Source organism: Symphalangus syndactylus, chromosome 24 (assembly GCF_028878055.3).
Source record: "Symphalangus syndactylus isolate Jambi chromosome 24, NHGRI_mSymSyn1-v2.1_pri, whole genome shotgun sequence".
NCBI classification, from domain to species: domain Eukaryota; kingdom Metazoa; phylum Chordata; class Mammalia; order Primates; family Hylobatidae; genus Symphalangus; species Symphalangus syndactylus.
In genome coordinates this window covers 33,556,099-33,575,858 of record NC_072446.2, presented here as the reverse complement: position 1 = coordinate 33,575,858, position 19,760 = coordinate 33,556,099, and the positions used below count along the sequence as shown (strand labels likewise).

The 19,760-nt window shown below is 39.4% G+C and overlaps 1 protein-coding gene across 5 annotated transcripts in view; it reads left to right on the top strand.

The window, feature by feature from the left end:
* DHX35 (DEAH-box helicase 35) overlaps positions 1 to 19,760 on the top strand; it is a 109,788-nt gene that overhangs the window by 17,984 nt on the left and 72,044 nt on the right. For 4 of the 5 annotated variants that reach the window (XM_055265499.2, XM_063634184.1, XM_055265500.2 and 1 more), the window contains 5 exons: positions 4,239 to 4,316; positions 9,378 to 9,482; positions 12,004 to 12,065; positions 12,898 to 12,967; positions 15,336 to 15,395. In XM_055265499.2, the coding sequence (XP_055121474.1) occupies positions 4,239 to 4,316; positions 9,378 to 9,482; positions 12,004 to 12,065; positions 12,898 to 12,967; positions 15,336 to 15,395 (375 nt within the window). Of the gene's footprint in view, positions 1 to 2,870; positions 2,913 to 4,238; positions 4,317 to 9,377; positions 9,483 to 12,003; positions 12,066 to 12,897; positions 12,968 to 15,335; positions 15,396 to 19,760 lie in introns of those variants that run through there. The other variant, XM_055265503.2, reaches the window with a different exon arrangement.

Below are 19,760 nucleotides of genomic sequence, written 5' to 3'. Positions count from 1 at the left end.
ACAAAGGAATAAATGGTGAAAAGTTAATCTCCTAAGCTTTGCCGTTGAAAATGACTAGATCATTGTAATAGACTGTATTATTGGTCCAAATATCTGCTACCCCTCCTATGGAGTATTCCCTTTTCTCCTAGCCACTCAGTTCCCCATCCCTGAGACAGTCACTGTTTCCAACTTATTGTGAAGCTAAATTTGGGCTGTGACCTAGGAAAATTGGAATGGCTGAGGAACTAAAGGTTACAGCAAGGATACGGAGCAGGTTTTTCTCTCTTGTTAGATTTGTATAGTACCTTTCCTTGGGAAAAAACAACATGCAAAAGCACTAGATACTTAATAATTTTGAAATTCTACAAACTATATGTAGAACCTAGATGATTTTTTTTTTACTAGAGTTCTGTAAATAAAAAAAAGGGCTGTGAACACAAGCTCTTCTTAAGTACAGTTTTTATTAGTACTGTTATTGGTGGAGTTCTTCCTAATTCTGTCCTTTAGCCAGAAGCCCAGATTTGGTGATCCTTAAAAAGAGTGGAGAACTCAGATGGACTTCAGCTACGTTTTAGTGATCTCCCTCCGTGACTCTCCACTGCCTCTTGACATCAGCACTACACCTGCTTTTTCAGTAGCTTTAAATTTCCACCTCTCAGCAATCATAAGCATGCCGTAGAAGTCTGAATCACACAGGGTATTGAGGTGACTAGCTTTATGGACAGGCTTATTTTTATGGAAATTATTTTTCTTTCACTTAACACTACTGCTAAGAGATTGGCTATGTGTGTTTGAAGTTGGATAATATGTTGTGTTCTGTTTATGTGTCATGACTTTGGTTTGCTGAGCTTTAAGTCCAGGACACAGATTTTTATTTGTTTCCTTAGACAAATTATGTAGCCTCTTTGTTTCCTCATCTGTGTATTGTTGATGATGATGTTACCTTCCTTATAGAATTTGTTTTGAGGATTAAATGGGTTAATGCATATAAGGCACTCAGCATAGTTCCTGGCACTTAGTAAGTTGCTCATTGACTCTTAGCTATTATTCTTATAGTTCTGTTTTTTTTGTATTTGTGTTGATTGGGGTGGTTGGTAGTATTTTGTGTATGTATTTAATAGAAGATAAACTTTATAGTTTTTATAGCAAAAACTCTACATTATCTTCAACCCTTTGTTTCTTACAGTCATTTTCTAAACTTTATTTTTAACTACTTTTAGACTAATAGAAAAATTGCAAAAAACAATACAGAATTCCCTTATACTCTTCACTACTAGTGCAGAAATCGAAAGCAGGACATTAACATTGGTACAATAATAGTAATTAGACTATAGGTCTTATTTAAATCTCATCAGTTTTCCTACTAAGGTTCTTTTTTAGTTCTAGGATCCTACATTGCATTTAGTTGATTTAGTTGTTATTTCTCCCTAATCTTTTCTAGGTTGTGCAAATTCCTCAGTATGTCTTCATCTTTCATGAACTTGACACTTTAAAAGAATAATGGGATTTACTTTGTAGAATGTTCCTCAGTTTGGGTTTATGTCATGTTTTCTCATGATTAGAAGGAGCTTATGTATTTTTGGCAAGAATACTACAGAAATGATATTCTATCCTTAGTGCATCATTTCAAGGGTTCATAATGTTGATATGTCTTGTCACTGGTAATAGCAACTTTGGTCACTTGGTTCCAGCTTTTGCCTATGAAGCTACTCTCTTTCCCATTTTAGTTGATATGTATCTTGGGGGACATATTTTCACACTGCGAATAGTCTGCTTTTCTTCAAACTCTCACCTACTAAGTTTAGCATCCCCCTCAGTGGATCTTGTCTGTAGCAGTGATGATTTTCTTTTCTTCTCTTTCCCTCTATCTTTATTAAATGTAATTTTCTGTAAGGAAGAACTGTGCTTTCTTCCTCGCTTATTTCTTAGATTATTTGCATATATCAATCTGGATTCATAGATACTTATTTTTTTCTATGTGTTAAAGCCCAATACTGTCATTATTTATTGTGTTGCTCAAATTGTTTCATCTTTGAACATTAGGAGCTCCTTCATTTTGGCTCCTGTTTTCTTTCTAAAAGCTTTCATTTTTTTGACCACTTCCTTACTTTCTAGTACTACAAGATGTTTCAGGATTGTCTTATATTTTTCCTACACAAGCCCTGGTTTCTTTTATTGGAGAATGATGTTTAGAAATCATGATCTGGGGCCAGGCGTGGTGGCTCACACCTGTAATCCCAGCACTTTGGGAGGCCAAGGTGGGTGGATCACCTGAGGTCAGGAGTTTGAGACCAGCCTGGCCAACATGGCAAAACCTGGTCTCTACTAAAAATACAAAAAATTAGCCGGGCATGGTGTTGCATACCTGTAATCCCAGCTACTAGGGAGGCTGAGGCAAGAGAATTGCTTAAACCCAGGAGGCGGAGGTTGCAGTGAGCCGAGATCGTGCCATTGCACTCCAGCCTGGGCAACAGCGCGAGACTCTGTCTCAAAAAAAAAAAAAAAAGAAATCATGATCTGGATGCTAGAGTGCTCATTGCTACTGAGATGTCATTGCTGAGTCTCAGTGAGCAGACTTAGGAAATGTATGTATGAATATTAAGCCATACATTATAAAAACATCTATCCATCTGTATCTGTCTGTTCATCTATATCTTAAACACCATGAGTTTATGCAAATGCTTCTGATTCCAATCTAATACCATAGGGCTCTTTTGAGCCTTTCTTTATTTATAACTTCTCTGCAACAATGAGAAGCTTAGTCCTCATTATCTACAGTGTATTTGTGGATTCATTAAAATAGTTTCAGAATTGCTAACTCATAATCTTGTTTGGATATTTACTAACTAGATTACAGCATTTATGTACAGTTCTTTCTGTCTTTAGCCTTACAACATCCAGTCAAGATATATTTTTCCATCATTGCTTAGGTAAGTTCTTTTCTTCTCCACCCCCTGCAGTGTGGTTTTGTTTTCATTTGTAGTATAGAAAGGGTCATCTGTTAGTGTTTATATTTCCTTTAGGTTTTCCTCCACATCCTGGTTGGTTTTATTTGTCTTTTGGGTATTTAAAAAGTATGTGAAACATGCATGGCTATGATTCTCAGAGTCAGAGCTATACAAAAAGATCTATTGAGAGAATTGACGTGCCCTCTTTATCCCTGTTCCCCTGCCTCCATTTCCCCTTCTTTCTACACCTTTCCCACCCATTCCCTGTAGACAACCATTTCTTAGTATCTATATTATCCTTCCTTTATTTCTTTTGAACACATGAGCAGGTACATGCGATAACTTTTAAAAAATCTTTTTTCTATTGTAGAAGTAATATATGTTCATTGTAAAACTATTAGATGTTAGAAAAACATGTAACTGATAACCACTGTTATCCATATTGGATTTTAAGTGCATATAATCAAATAAATACATAGATATTAAATAAGTACATAACTCAGATAAATACACTTAATCAAATTTGTTTTTTTTTTTTTTTTTTGAGACAGAGTCTCTCTCTGTCACCCAGGCTGGAATGCAGTGGCACGATCTTGGCTCACTGCAACCTCCGCCTCCCAGGTTCAGGCGATTCTCCTGCCTCAGCCTCCCAAGTAGCCACGATTACAGGCATGTGCCACCACACCCACCTACGTTTTTATATTTTTGGTAGAGATGGGGTTTCACCATGTTGGCCAGGCTGGTCTTGAACTTTTGACTTCAAGTGATCTGCCTGCCTCGGCCTCCCAAAGTGCTGGGATTACAGGCATGAGCTGCTGCGCTTGTTCAATCAAATTTTATATATGTGTACTAATATAATCTAATGGTGTATAGTCATATATATAAAATCCAGTTTTATTTAATATGGCTGAAATGTGTTGTGTGGTTGATATTTATATTGAGCCATCTCTATATGTGCTTAAAAATTCTTTGTTCTACAGATTAGCACTGTTTTGAGTGACCTGTGGATAATTTTTTGTTCCCTGAGGCATCTGTAGTACATGGTGATTTTCCAGGACTGGAGTGTCAGAATGCTGGAATTGTGCCTTAGTTCTTCGGTTGATCAGCTTTGATGTGAATTTAAGTAAATTACCTAACATTACCAAGCCTCAGATCCTCCATCTGTAAAATAATTCCCGAAGTTCTGCTGGGACAAGAGCTGTACTTTTTCCTTTCTTAGTGATTTTAACACAATATGGGAGCATCTTGGGGGAGATTGTTCTGGAAAAGTGGTGTCATATGTATACTTAGATGTGATTTTGTTTGTAGTACCTTGCAGAAGCTGGCTGGACAGCTGAAGGAAGAGTGGTAGGAGTGACCCAGCCTCGAAGAGTGGCTGCTGTTACAGTGAGTTTCTTTTTGTATTGGAAAGATTCTATCTGTGTTGTCTACATTTGTGATTTATTTACATTTCCTAAAGGCTTTAAATAAATAGAAGTTGCTCCTTAAGAATTTAGGTCTTCAGTTTTTATGTTTTTTTTATTTTTATTTTTTTCCTGAGACAGAGTCTCACTCTGTTGCCCAGGCTGGAGTGCAATGGAGCGATCTCAACTCACTGCAACCTCCGCCTCCTGGGTTCAAGCAATTCTCCTGCCTCAGCCTCCCAAGTAGCTGGGATTACAGGCATGTGCCATCACGCCTGGCTAATTTTTTTTGTATTTTTAGTAGAGACAGGGTTTCACCATGTTGACCAGGCTGTTCTCAAACTCCTGACCTTGTGATCTGCCCGCCTCAGCCTCCCAAAGTGCTGGGATTACAGGCATGAGCCACTGTGCCTGGCCAGGTCTTCTGTTTTAAAAGAATTATGATTTGAATATTTTTGTTAAATTGATCCTGCACATTATGAACGTTTTAAACAATAAAGTGCTGAGGAAATAAAAAAACAAAATATTTTTTAAACCCCAAATTTCACCATCCAACATAAACAATGTGAACATTTGTGAACATCATTCCAAGCTTCTCCTAAAGATGAAGATGAATGGTTGACTGGCTGGATAGAAATAATTTTATAAAAATGAGATCATATTTAATATTTATTTTTTATTGATTTTAACAAAATAGGAAACTTTAGTGAAATAGGAGTAGCGACTGTACTGTGGATAAATGTTCACCACAAGATAATTTATTAAAGCTTGAAAAGTAAGAAAAAAGAGTACAAAAAACTTCAGGATGTTACCTATATTTCAAATTACACCTTATAGTTTCCTGTTATGAAAGAAGAGGAAATTAGCACATGTATTCTTCTTTCCGCCTTCCCTTTCTCCATTTGTCATAACAGTCCTGTCATTTTCATTTCAAGATTTATAACGTACATGTTCTTAATCATAATTCTCACAGTGTTTAACCTTAATTCTAGCTTAAATGGATTCAGTACTCATCATTAGTTATTTTCTATGGTTTTGCCAACCTTGAATTGCTTGTTTTGCTTTTATTTCTTGTATTGGCTGAACTTTATCATTCAGCTTTTTTTTTTTTTTTTTTTTTTAGTATGCTTGAGAATGTTCAGTTGTGGGTTTTGTTGATATAAAATTCTTGATTCACACTGTCCCTGCGAACTGCAGACTTTGCTCACTGCCTTTTGGCATTGAGGATCACTGTGTAGAAGTCTGAGCCACCATAAGTTTTTTGTTGATAGTATGTTTAAATTCTTTTGTTGTTTTTAAATTAGCTCTGAGAGATTGGGTGTGGTGGCTAATGCCTGTATTCCCAGCACATTGGGAGGCCGAGGCAAGAGGATTGCTTGAGCCTGGGAGTTTGAGAACATAGCAAGACCCTGTCTCTACAAAACAATTTTTTAGGCAACATAGCAAGACCCTGTCTCTACAAAACAATTTTTTAAAAAATTAGCTGGGCATGCTGGCACCTGCCTGTGGTCCCAACTACTTGGGAGGCTGAGCCAGGAGGATCTCTTGAGCCGAGGAGTTTTAAGGTTGCAGTGAGTTATGATCGTGTCATTGTACTCCAACCTTTACCCTATCTCCAAAAAAAAAAAAAAAAAAGCTTAAAGAAAAGGAAGTAGGGCCTTTAGTTTGTGGCCTTTACCTGGACAAAAAATTAATTCTATTTCCCCAAGTAATTTTTGTTCTGTACTGAGTTTTAATTATTGTGTGGTCGTTTTGCCCAAAGTTCATTTTCTAATGGTGTTCAATTAAGAAGTTACACAGTTTTACAAGTTGTGTGTGTGTGTTGTGTTTTTGTATGAAAATGGGGCTAACAGTTTGGAAACCAAGTTGCAAATGCTACTGGAGTTAATCTTTTTTGTCACTAAAAGATGACTCAGTTACCTAAAATTAGAGCAATTTTTCCTGTTTGTGGTTTGGAATCCCAGCTCTTAATCAGTTTGCATTTTAGTTCCAAGTTTGTAGCCATAGATAACTTCCATGAAACCACAGCTTTCTCTTGAAAGAGCATGTAGTATTAATAGAGCTGTCAAGTTTGAAATGCTACATCTCAGAAAGTACTTTATGTGCAGACTAAAATCTGCAAACAATCTCAGAGCCTAAAAACAGATTGCATAAGCTGTTGCTTGATCTCTGTGAGAGGCAATTAGTAGTGAGTATGCTTGTTGAACTCATGTGGTCTGTGTTTGACTTCAAGACCAGGTAGGTCCTCCCTGACCTGTGATTCAGAATAAGCTCTAAACCTGTCTTATTTCAGTTTCCTCATTTGTAAATACAGCAGTGTCTTGTCTACCTCATGGGCTGTGTGTCTATTTAATGAGATACAAATTTGTGAAAGCTTAGAGCAGAGCACTTGCCAGTAGTAGATGCTCAGTGATTTTTTTTTTTTTTTTTTTTTTTGGTCTTTTACCTCCCTTTCCTTTTGGTCTGTCAAAAAGATAGTATTTGTCCAGTCTAGTTGATGAGGTTATTGGGAGCAAAACTAAAGTGATAGAGATAAAACTCTATTAAAAAGCCAATAGAATATAACCTTGTGTGATTATAAATAATAAAAATTTAAAAATAGAGTTTGAAAATAAAAATACGTACTTTTTATAGCAAATGTATTCAAATAGTGAAGGAGTAAGAATAAACAGGTTTGGCTTTTACCTTATAGACCCATAAAATGATTATATTTTTACAGAGATTTGTTAATTTATGCTCTTTTTTTAATTTAAAATTTTTGTGGGTACATCATAGGTGTATATATTTATGTATGCTCATTCTTATAAGCCTATTTTCTCCATAAGTTCCTAGTATCTCTATGCACACATTCTCTACCTGTACCATATTCTGAGATTTATAATATAACGACATGTAGGGTTGAAATTGGAACAGTAACAATAACAAATCTGTCCTGGTGAAATGCTGGTCGTTGGGAAATACAACCACCAGAGGTAGAGCAGTGTAGGATAACTTTCTGGTTTCATAAGATGTTTTGAAAGCCTACATGATACAGACCAGCTGCCGGATGATTGATTTGGTTTTGGCCTCCCCAATCTGTAATTTCAAGTCACCAGGCAGAGCTGCTTCTGATCCTCATCTGCTCTTCAGTGTCTTAAACACTGATGGGCAGGAAACGCCTGGGTGTGCCTAGCTCAGAAGCTGAGTGCAGGGAGCCTCTGCCCTCCTGAGCCTGGGGCTGCGGGGGTGGAAAGGCTGGAGCAGTAAGCTCTGCCTCAGGACACCTCCTGTGCCAGCCATGTTCTAAAGTCAGCACTTGGGAACTGCCTGGGTGCTGGGGAGGTTGTCTCACCTGTGAAAGAGGGAGACTGAACTCCTTCCTTCTGTGGGGATTGGTGTGCTGGGCCCTGGGAAATCTCTATTAATATTGTTTCTCTTTGGTTCTTTTCATTTAGGTAGTTTTTGTGGTGATGAATACTAAACTTTCTTTTCTTTCTTTCTTTTTTTTTGACACAGCCTCTTTGTCACCCAGGCTGGAGTGTAGTGGCGTGACCTCGGCTTATTGCAACCTCCACCTCCCTGGGTTCAAGTGATTCTTCTGCCTCAGCCTCCTGCGAGTAGCTGGGATTACAGGCGCATGCCACCATGCCTAACTAACTTTTTGTATTTTTAGTAGAGATGGGGTTTCACCATGTTGGCCAGGCTGGTCTTGAACTTGTGACCTCAGGTGATTTGCCTCCCAAAGTGCTGGGATTATAGGTGTGAACCACCGCGTCTGGTCCTATTTTCTTTTAAATTAAACTAAATGATATTCATTATTGCTCTTCCACTTTTGTGCTTGTTCATTCTTTTAAATATTTTCTATTAATAAGTTAGCTTTTGAATAGCCTTCTTGGGGGAATGCAGAGATCTTGCTGTTGGATTCATCTTTCTCTTTCCTGCGTTCACTTTTTATTTGTTATGTTTTGATGGGTGAAATTTTGTCTATAGTTTATGGTCTTCATAATGTATTACATATTTTGTCTTTCACTTTATTATGCTACCTTGGATTTTTTATTAATCTTCTCATCCACTCATCTGCCCCCTTTATTTTAAACCTGAGTTCTTGTCTGTATTTCCCCTCTCAGTGGCTTTGGCAGCTGGGACACAGTTGTGAACTGTTTCAGGTTTCTCATTCTTGAAACTTACCTTTTTGCCTTCAATGAGAAAATGAAACTGGCCCAGCATTGAATATGGTAATTCCTGTTCTGCCTTCATGGTCCAGAGGGATGGGTTTTCTTTTCAAGCGTGGAGATGAAAAGTTGTCCCTGGTTGGTGTGCCCTTTGTTTAGGAACAGAGTGAATCTTGTCATTTCTTTTACTTTCCTTTTTGCTTTGGCCACCAAATTTAGAGCTGAATTTGTGGCTCAACTTGAATAATTTTGGCATATCTATGTTTAACATTTTCCCATTGGCTTTGATCTTTTGAAATTTTTTCTGTAATTTTTTGGATCTTGATCCGTAACATTTTTATGTGATTTTGTTTTTCATTGTGTATGTTCTTATAAGTTGCCCCAAGACCATTATAGAATGAAGTGAGATATATAAGTTAGTAATTGGCTGGGTGCGGTGGCTCACGCCTGTAATCCCCATACTTTGAGACGCTGAGGCAGGCAAATTGCTTGAGGTCAGGAGTTCGAGACCAGCCTGGCCAACATGGCGAAACCCCATCTCCACTAAAAATACAAAAATCAGCTGGGCCTGGTGGCGCTTGCCTGTAATCCCAGCTACTTAGGAGGTTGAGGCAGGAGGATTGCTTGAACCTGGGAGGTGGAGGTTGCAGTGAGCCGAGATTGTGCCACTGCCCTCCGGCCTGGGTGACAGAGTGAGACTCCATCTCAATAATAATAATAATAATAAAAATTGCAAAAGTTATTATGCTTGTTCTCTAATAACTTGTCTCTTTTCATTTTTCATTGTGTTCACATACTATTTAAAATATAAATGACCTTTAGATTTTCCATAGTATGTGAGCTGTGCAGTAATTTCTATGTCTCTATTTTCAGCATGATCTTTCTTCCCAAAGGTTGCAGGGAGAGTAGCTGAAGAAAGGGGTGCAGTGCTGGGCCACGAGGTGGGCTACTGCATCCGCTTTGATGACTGCACCGACCAGCTGGCCACGAGAATTAAGGTAAAGTGCTCAAGCTGCTTTTCCTAGTGGAAATAAGGAAGAAGATTATTTTGGGAGAATTAAAAACACGTAGTCCTTGCTGCTGTACAGGACATTGACACCATGGCAGAAAGTGAAGAAAAGTAACCTGACATTCAGAGACTTTAGTCAGCTGGGAGACACAGAGCTCTTTTTTTTTTTTTTGGAGACGGAGTCTCGTTCTGTCACCCAGGCTGGAGTGCAGTGGCACGATCTCTGCTCACTGCAAGCTCTGCCTCCTCCTGGGTTCACGCCATTCTCCTTCCTCAGCCTCCCGAGTAGCTGGGACTACAGGCGACCGCCACCACACCCGGCTAATTTTTTTTTTGTATTTTTAGTAGAGATGGGGTTTCGCTGTGTTAGCCAGGATGGTCTCGATCTCCTGACCTCGTGATCCACCTGCCTTGGCCTCCCAAAGCGCCGGGATTACAGGCGTGAGCCACTGCACCCGGCCAACACAGAGCTCTTTCAAAGAGTCCTGCAGTCTTAGCTCAGAAAGGAGCTTGGAAGTAAGGTTTAGTCCTTGGTTCCAAAGATGAAGAGGTTAAGGGCTTGGAAGGTTGAATGACTTGCCTGATATTATATGCCAATCAGTGATAGGACCAAGACTCAAAGCTGTCTTTTCTTATGTGTATTTTATTGTGTTTTCACTGACTCAAATAGCTATCGAAATATAGAAACAAGCCTGTAAAAGACTTAAAAATAGAATAGTATAAGTTGATGAAGTGTAGAATTCATGAATGTTGTTTCACTAATTAGTACTTTTCCATTTTCATATGAAAATGGATTTTATATGTGTGTTCTTTGGCCTTGTTGCTAATATTAAAATAATTAGTATCAATAGTAATCAATAATCAACTCAACAGGGTGTGTACTACCTACCACCGTGCTAGAATCAAAGTCTAATCAGACAGTGCAATAAAACGGTGAATGAAAATAATCTGATGAAATGAAAATTGATTATTAGAATCTCAGTTACCTCTTAATTTGCAACAGAGGAAAATTACAAATCAGATGAGCTGAATGACCAATGTAGTGATTTGTAAAAATATGGACCTTATTTTCCAGATTGCCATATTTTGTTATATTCATTTTGCTAGGTGAAGGGAATATTTTTCTGTACCATCAAATATATTTGAACTAGCTAATTTTCAGTGGTTTGCATAACCATAAAAACCTTTGAGCCATCCATAAAAACCTTTTGTATTCCATTTGGTCACAATTTCAAGGTGCTCAGTTCTCGACTGGTGATTTGTCATTGGTGGCAAGTTCTCACTTTTACTCTTACGTAGGTATGTGGCAGCTAGTACCAGGTCCAAGAAAAATATGATGGCAATGCATCCTGCTCTTAAAACAAAAAAAGTAAAAAACACTAAGATACAGCATGCAAGGGAGATGGTTTAACCTGAAAACAAATTCAGTACGTTAAGAAGGCTGTTACTTATGTGTCTGAAGCATTTTATAAAGATTCATTAATCTGAAATAATATTAGCTGACTTTTCTTAAACACTACTCTGTCCTAGGTGCTATGCTAAATAAAGGCTTTACATGTACAGTCAGTCCTCTGCATCCTGCGGGTTCTGCATCCGTGGATTCAACCAACCTTGAATTGCTAATATTACAAAATAAAAATAAAAAATAATGTAAATTTTAAAAAATACAGTATAACAACTATTTACATAACATTTACATTGTTTTAGGCACTCTAAATAATCTAGAGATGATTTAAAGTATATGGGAGGGTATGCATAGGTTACATGCAAATACTATGCCATTTTATATAATGGACTTGAGCATCTGCAGATTTTGGTGTGGTTTGGGGGGTTTCTAGAACCAACCCCACAAGGATACCAAGGAACTACTATACTATCTTATTTATTTTTCACATTAATTTGGTGAGGTAAATACTTTGATTACCTCATTTTACAAATGAGCAATCAGGGACAGAGGAGATAAGTAACTTGTCCAAGGTTCGCACAGCTTAATAAGAGGTAGAGCCAGGATCTGAACTCCCAGCAGTCTGACACCATAGCCCATGTGCTTAACTATGATCCTGTCTAGATTCTGTAAAATAATATTAATTGAAGTTTAAGTTAATAACCTCAAGAACTGCAATCTATAGTATTTGGGACATTTGAAGAGCAATTGTCTTAGACTTAGGGTGTTTCTTTGGGCAGATACCAGTTGGTCTTCACTGCCTCTTTATCGATAGTGCTGGTGGTGCAAGCCCAGAGGAAATTGGGCTTAGCTGATGTTCCCATAATAAATGCAAATGAAATTCTGCTCAAAGATTTGCAACTCCAGCTGAGGACCCTGTGTTTAAAGCCTTTTGTGAACAATTACATTGCTTGATAATGAAAATATGGGGGCATTTTCTCACAGTCCTTTGTGGGAATTTACTTGTACACATTGCTGGCAAAGAGGTTGCACTTGAACTTAAAAAATATCATTAATATATAATGTAAGTGAATTATTTCTAAAGCTTTGTGTTTTTATTTTTTAGTTTCTTACTGATGGAATGCTGGTCAGGGAAATGATGGTTGATCCATTGTTAACAAAATATAGGTAAATGTGTTTTTCTTATGATAGCTTTCCTAGTTTCCAAAGTCCCCAGGTAGACAGAGAAGCAGGTGCGTTAGTAGCTGGGATTCACATCTGTGTTCAGCTGCCCCAAAGCTTTTCTCTTGACCTTGGCTGTTGGGACCCTTGGTGTTTTTCTCAGAATTTAAATAGTATGGCCCTTTATAGACACTCAGAAATGAGCACATTAAAATTCCTGTCATTACTTAGTCTGGTGACATGTCCTTTTTATTTTGCCTTATCACACTCCAGTATTGATGGTGACTGCAGAGAACCAACTGGCCTGTGTTAAATGTAATATACGGAGTCCAAATAATTTTTTTTCACTTTCCCCCTCCTTGTATATCTGTCTGTCACTCACAGCATTAAAGCTGTCCTTCCCAGGCTCTGGTATTCTCAAGGAGGGTGTCACATTTGACCCCATGGCCCACGTGTGTCACAACTGTAGTCAGCTACCTCTTTGACTGTTGTTTTAGCTTAACAGTCTTCAGCTGGTTGGGCTTTGTTCTGATTTTTATGTGTTCTGTGGGGTTATACGTTATGTTTTCATTTAAAATCAGATATTCTGTTGGAATTCAGTGTGGATGGTAAAATGCTTAAAGATAACAATAGTACACTTTCTAAAATTCAGATATGTTAATGTCACCATTTTTATTAACCTAAGAATTGCCTCATTGTCAAAGAAGAGTGACTTAGGTTTACTTTTGATGCAAAGTGATTGTATGAGGACTAAATACCCAGAAGCTCTTTGATGGTCAAGATGAGATGATGTGTGGCTTTTTTAGAGGCTCATTGAGAGCTTCTCTTTGATTCTTAGTGTCATCATGCTGGATGAAGCCCACGAGAGGACCTTGTACACTGACATTGCCATTGGCTTGCTAAAAAAGGTATGACTTCACTGCCAGCTTTTTATTGTGTGTGTTTATTTTATTGCCTAATTACAAAAGCAATTGTAGCAACTTGGAAAATACAACAAAATACCAAGGAAGAAAATTAAAATCATCCATAATCCTACCCATTCAGAGGATATCAGTGGTAGAATGTTGGTATATTTTCTTCTCTTTTCTGTGTGTGTGTGTGTGTGTGTGTGTGTGTGTGTGTGTGTACTTGGATCTGTTTTGGCATACTAGGGATTGATTGAATTATATATACTAATTTGTATCTTGCATATTTCCCTTAACATTACATTAGGATCATTTTTCTGTGTCATTTAAATATTCTCTGAAGATATTATTTTTAATGGCTATTTAATCACATCTCTATCATAAAGTATTTAACTTCCCCTACTGTTAGCAATTGATATGGCTTGCAGATTTTAAATGTTATAAATACTGTTGCAGCAAGCACCCTTGTAATTGAATCTGCTGCATTTCTGTTTATTTTCTTTAACTGTTTATTATTAAGGTTTCAGACATATCCTAAAGAAGTATATAATGACCCCCAAGTACCCTTCATCTGGCTTCGACAATGACAACTCACAGCCAATCTTGTTTCAATCTTAACCTGCACTCTTTCCTCCCTTCCCATATTTTCTGATTGTTTTCTTTGGACAGATTCCCAATTAGAGTCTAGAAAGAAGTGGTAGAACAGGGTGATTAAGAGCATAGGCATTGAGTCAGACTACCTGGGTTCAAATTCTGGCTTTGCTGAGTTTACTCATCTCTAAAATGGGAAAAATAGTAATCTCTATATCTGTTCTGGTATACTTTCCTTTATGGTAGCCACTAGCCACCTGTAGCTATTGAGATAAAAATTAATTAAAATAGAAGAAAGAAAAAAAATTCAGGTTCTCAGTCACGTTGGCAATTTTTCTTTTCTTCTCTCTTTTTTTGAGATGGAGATTTGCCCTTGTTGCCCAGGCGGGAGTACAATGGCGTGATCTTGGCTCACCGCAACCTCTGCCTCCCAGGTTCAAGCGATTCTTCTGCCTCAGCCTTTCCGAGTAGCTGGGATTACAGGCATTTGCCACCATGCCTGGCTAATTTTGTATTTTTAGTAGAGATGGGGTTTAGTTCCTCCATCTTGGTCAGGCTGGTCTTGAACCCCCAACCTCAGGTGATCCACCTGACTCGGCCTCCCAAAGTGTTGGGATTACAGGCGTGAGCCACTGCGTCCGGCCACATTGGCTATTTTTCTTTTCTTTTTTTTTTTTTTTCCCCACATTGGCTATTTTTCAAGGGCTCTAGGCCTTAGTGGCTTATGCATTGGACAGTACAAATAAGGAAAGTTTTCATCATTGCAGAGAGTTCTGTTAGACGTAGGTGCTGTATATTGTGATTTGTTATGAAGCTTAAGTAAGATAGCAAAAAACTTTTAGGTTGGTGCCTGGCATAGGGTCACAGCTAGACTGTGAGGTTCTTTTGTGCAAATTAGAAAAAGACGTCCCCTCTGGGAGGATGTCTAGAGCTAGGTAGGAGGCAGGTAGGCTGGATTGCTGAAGCCCCTAGCCCCCTCAGCCAGGCATCTTTGCACAGTGGGTACAGTGTGTACCTGTATGCAGGGCTTCTGGGCTAGCACATAAGTTAGTCTGTATTAGTTGTTATTATTATTATTTTCATTGTTATTTTATTCCATTGCCAAAGATTTAGACTTTTTGATACTTTGAGGGAATTATTGTACCATGTTATTACCTTTTTCAGGAACAGTATAATAAGAGGGCCGATTTCACTGAATCTTTGCCAACACTGAGTATTAGCCTTAAAAAACTAAATCCTTGCCAATGGGATAGATGGGGAAAAAATCTCATTGTTAATATATATCTTGGCTGTAGCTCATTTGGTCACTTCTCCAATGCCTGTTGATTATGTGTTTCTTTGAGTAACTGTTAGTATCTTTTATCTCTTTTTTTTGCCATATTTCTGTCTTGGTGTTATCATTTATTGTTTGTTTGCTTTTGATATACTTTTTCATACATAGATCCAAACTGTCTTGAGACCCAGGTGTCAGGAAAAAAATGGTTTTATTCTCAGTAAATTCAAATTTGGGTCTTAAAGCTTCTTTATAGTTTTTATAATTTAAAGAAATTTACTTTGGAAAATTGCATACATTTACAAAATTGGAAATAATAGTGTAATGACCCCCCCCTTTATTGACAATTATTAATTTGTAGTACTTTCATCTGTAAGCTCCCCTACCTCCTCCTCAGGCAAAAAAAAAAAAAAGACACTGAATTTTTGAAATACATTTCAGATATCAAATGATGTCATCCATAAGTATTGCACTATTATCATTATTTCCTAATGTCTTCTTTTTTAGATTCAGAAAAAGCGAGGGGATCTTCGACTGATCGTGGCTTCAGCCACTCTGGATGCAGACGTAAGAGCCTTGCCTCCCCTTTCCTCCTCTCCTCACAAACACTTTTGTCCTATATATCCTTGGGAAGTTACCTCTAGCAAGAGCTTGTCTTTGGCAGAATGCCCTATCTTCTTTATGGGACCATCTGATGTCCTAGATTTCATATAATCAGAGGATACTCCTTTTCAGCTTGTGAAATTAGACTGTAATTAATTGAGCTCATAATTACCTACCTGTCTTGTTTATCTACATGCTATCTTTCTCCCCACTTAGGCAGCTTCTTTTTGTTTTTTCAGTATGAGCCTGTATTTCTTGAATTTGTTTATTTATGACTATACTGTATATATTTAGATTTTTCTGTGCAATTGAAGTTTCTCCTGGGCTGGGCACGGTGGCTCACACCTGTAATCCTAGCACTTTGGGAGGCTGAGGTGGGTGGATCACTTGAGGTCAGGAGTTTGAGGCCAGCCTGGCCAACATGGTAAAACACCATCTCTACTAAAAATACAAAATTAGCTGGGCGTGGTGGCGCATGCCTATAATCCCAGCTACTTGGGAGGCTGAGGCAGGAGAATCGCTTGAACCTGGGAGGCAGAGGTTGCAGTGAGCCAAGATCGCTCCATTGCACTCCAGCTTGGGCAACAAGAGCGAAACTTCATCTCAAAAAAAAAAAAAAGTTTCTCCTGTATATATAATAATTTCCATGTTAAAGTTTTCTGTGGCTAGGTTTACATTATTTTTCTCTCTTGTTGACCGATAGTTTAAACAGCAGCTCAACTCGACAAATACTTTTGACCACTTACTATATTTACATGCAGAAATAGATGTTTGGAGTTCAGCGTGTTCAAAGTACTGAGGCAGCTAAGGAGGGAGCCCTTAACTCCAGCCAGCTGGGGGGTGCCCAGAAACTTTGGTAGAGGTGGTGACCTACCAGCTGTGCTTGAAAGATGGACAGCCGTTTTCCAGATGGATGAAGGTGGGGAAGGGCATCCTAAATATAAGTGAAATCACAGGGACATGACCGTGAGTTCACGGAGCTTCGAGTCTTATCTTAACCTGCCAGGCCCTCATGGGTGAATTACCCTCGAACTCCCTCTCTGACTTTATCTTCTTCCATTTTCTCCAGTGCTCCCTACATTTCAGCCTCACTGGTCTCCTTGCTGTTCCTCAAAACAACCCAGACATGCTTCTGCTCTGGAGGAACCCTCTTTTTAGAAGGCTGTTCCTTCCCCGGACGGCCTAAGGTTCTCTCCTAATTTCATTCCAGTTTTGAGCATTTAGTATCTCCTTAGAGAGGCACTCTGTAAAGCAGTACCGCAATTGCTCTTTATTCCCTTATTCTGATTTTTTTTTTTTATGTTTCTCACTTGTCTGTCACTACTTAACATTATATGCATTGTTTATTTTGTGTCTCCTATCACTAAAATATAAGCTCCATGAAGATCAGGACTTTGTCTTATTTTATCTCTTCCACCTAAAACAATGTCTAGTACAGAGTAGGCACTTGGGTTGAATGAATTTTGACTGAATGGGAAGCAATGGAAGATTAAAATGGGGAGGTTGGGGTCAGATGACGGAAAGCCTTACGGGCTCAGCCAGAGAGGATGAACTCCATCCTGTATCTGGTTGGGAGCCATGGGAACATGTGAGAGAGGGTAGTGACTTCATCATGTTTGGGCTCTATAAAGATCATTCTGAGTGCTGTGTATAGGAGACAAGAGTACATATGGAGTCTCTAGTAAGGAGGCCAGTTCTGAAATCCAGGTGAGATGTGGTCCCTGGCCCCTGGCTCCTAGTCTCCCTGTGGCTTCTGGGATACACAACAGCTTGGAGAGAGAAAGCTCACCATGGCGAAGGTAAATGCCCAGTGTGTCCTGAGACTGGTTTCTCAGACTTTTCCACAGGCTGTAGGAGTCTGTTGTTTTAGGTCTGCCCATGGTAACTTTTGGGTTAAAGCTCCTCTGTTGCCCTGTTTAATTGTCATCTCCCTCACCCATGGTATCTGCTGGCGTGCTATTTTGTGGACTATGGCTGACTTCACCTCCAGTTAGCTCCTCTGTGGCCACATTACACAGAACATCTCTATCTCTTTTTCACCCTCCCCTTAAAAATTATTAAGTTAAAAATTATTCCAGTTTTTATTATGTTGAAAACTATAATGTCCAAGTCTTTTCTTAGATTCATTTTATTTAGTTATTTTATTATTTTTTTTGAGACCAAGTCTCACTCTCTTGCCCAGGCTGGAGTACAGTGGTGTGATCTCAGCTCACTGCAACCTCTGCCTCCCAGGTTCAAGTGATTCTCGTGCCTCAGCCTCCCAAGTAGCTGGGACTACAGGCATGAGCCACCATGCCTGGTTAATTTTTGTATTTTTAGTAGAGATGGGGTTTCATCATGTTGGCCAGGCTAGTCTCGAACTCCGGACCTCAGGTGATCCTCCCGCCTTGGACTCCCAAAGTTCTGGATTTACAGGCATGAACCACCACGCCTGGCCAGATTCATTGTTAATTAATACTTACTAATTGTTCACAATTGCCTTTTATTGTCTTGGTGTGACACAGAGATGAAAACAATAGCTTCTTTCAGTTCTGTCTATGGTAGTTGATATAGATGACTTTCTGGAAGCAATTTTGTAAGCAGGAAGGCAGCATGTAGGAACTTTGTCATGCCTTGCTCTGCTGTGGTACGGGACGTGCTGGACCTTTGGTGAGCTGGGCCATTCCTTCTTATCCTGTCCTCACTGCTCAGCCAGTACCTCCTGTGTGAGGGGAACGGTGGTTTCTAAGTGTCTGTGAATGGGGGATCTGTGTGTGTGAGTCATCTCTGTGTGGGTTGTGGGTCCGTGTGTGAGGGGCCTACGTGAGGTATGGGATGTGAGTTTGTATGTGAGTGAAAGAAAGAAAGAGGGTATAAGTGGGCGAAAGAGGGCAAGAATGAGGAGGACTATGTGGGAGTGGCAGTGGGGTTGGGTGTGGCTTAGGAAACATTTTGATCTAGTGGCGCAGGGAAGTCCAGAACTCATCCCCTTCCCCCCCCAGCGGTTGGGTCTGTGGGTGACAGACTAATTTCAAACCTCCTAGAGCTAGGGCTGCTGATAGGCCACCTGCTGTGGTTTCTCTCAGGGACTGGGGTGGCCCAGCCTGCAGACAAAGACAGCAGTGGCTGCAGCTGGGAAGCAGAGACCTGCAGAGCATGATGGGGCTGATCAAATAGCTGCTTTGGTTGCTTTAGCTGCTTTCTTAATGTAAGCCCAATTAAACGAACAATTATATAACATGACTGGATATAATTATGAAGTATTTATTGATCCTGTATCACATGATGATATTGCTTTTCTTTTATTTGCGTCCAACTACATGGCAGAATATATGGTTGCTGGTAGCTCCCATAGTTTTTTTGTCATAAGTCCAGCTACTTGAAGAGAGACTAATTTCTCTTTCCAGGTTCTTAGAGAAGGAACTTAGGATCAGCTGGGGTCAGGTCCCCACCCTGGACCAGTCTACATGGGCCAAGGGCTGTTGGCCAATCATGGGCGTTTTGGGTAGACATGGCTGCTTGGTGGCCACTCCAGTGGGTTAGGGAGGAGCAGCTACCAGGGAAGGAGCCTATGGTGAGCTAGAGGACAACCCTGCAGATGGCCACGTCATTTACATTCCATTTCATAGACTGTCCCCTGCCTTTATGTGATGTATGCTTCTTAACATGTCTATATGTCAATGTGACTCCACCTCTTTCAAACCTGACTGAAACTCTTCTGGGTGTGTTGAACTCATTTTACTCTTCTTGTTCCTTGATTCTGCCTCAAGATTCTTGCATTGTTGGTACTATATTTATTTACTTTTTTATGTATTTTGTATTTCCAAATAAAGATACAAGATAAAGATCTTAAAGGTCTTGTGCCTTCTCAGTAAATGCTGAGTCTTAATTCTTCTTGTTTTGAGACGGAGTTTCACTCTTGTTGCCCAGGCTGGTGTGCAATGGCGTGATCTCGGCTCACTGCAACCTCCGCCTCCCAGGTTCAAACGATTCTCCTGCCTCAGCCTTCCTAGTAGCTGGGATTACAGGCGCCCGCCACCACGCCCAGCCAATTTTTTTGTATTTTTAGTAGAGATGGGGTTTCACTATGTTGGCCAGGCTGGTTTTGAACTCCTGACCTCAGGCGATCCACCCGCCTTGGCCTCCCAAAGTGCCACTGCATGAGCCACCACATCCGGCAGAGTCTTAATTCTTGAAAGAGTAACTCCCTATCTTTACTTTTCAGTACCACATATTCCTTAACGGTAACGTTTAGGCATCTACTCTAATAAAATTGTCAAGGCATCATCTTCTTCCTTGTTCTGCTTGCTTTTTTGGTAACATTCACCCCTGTCCAAGCCCTTTGGTAAA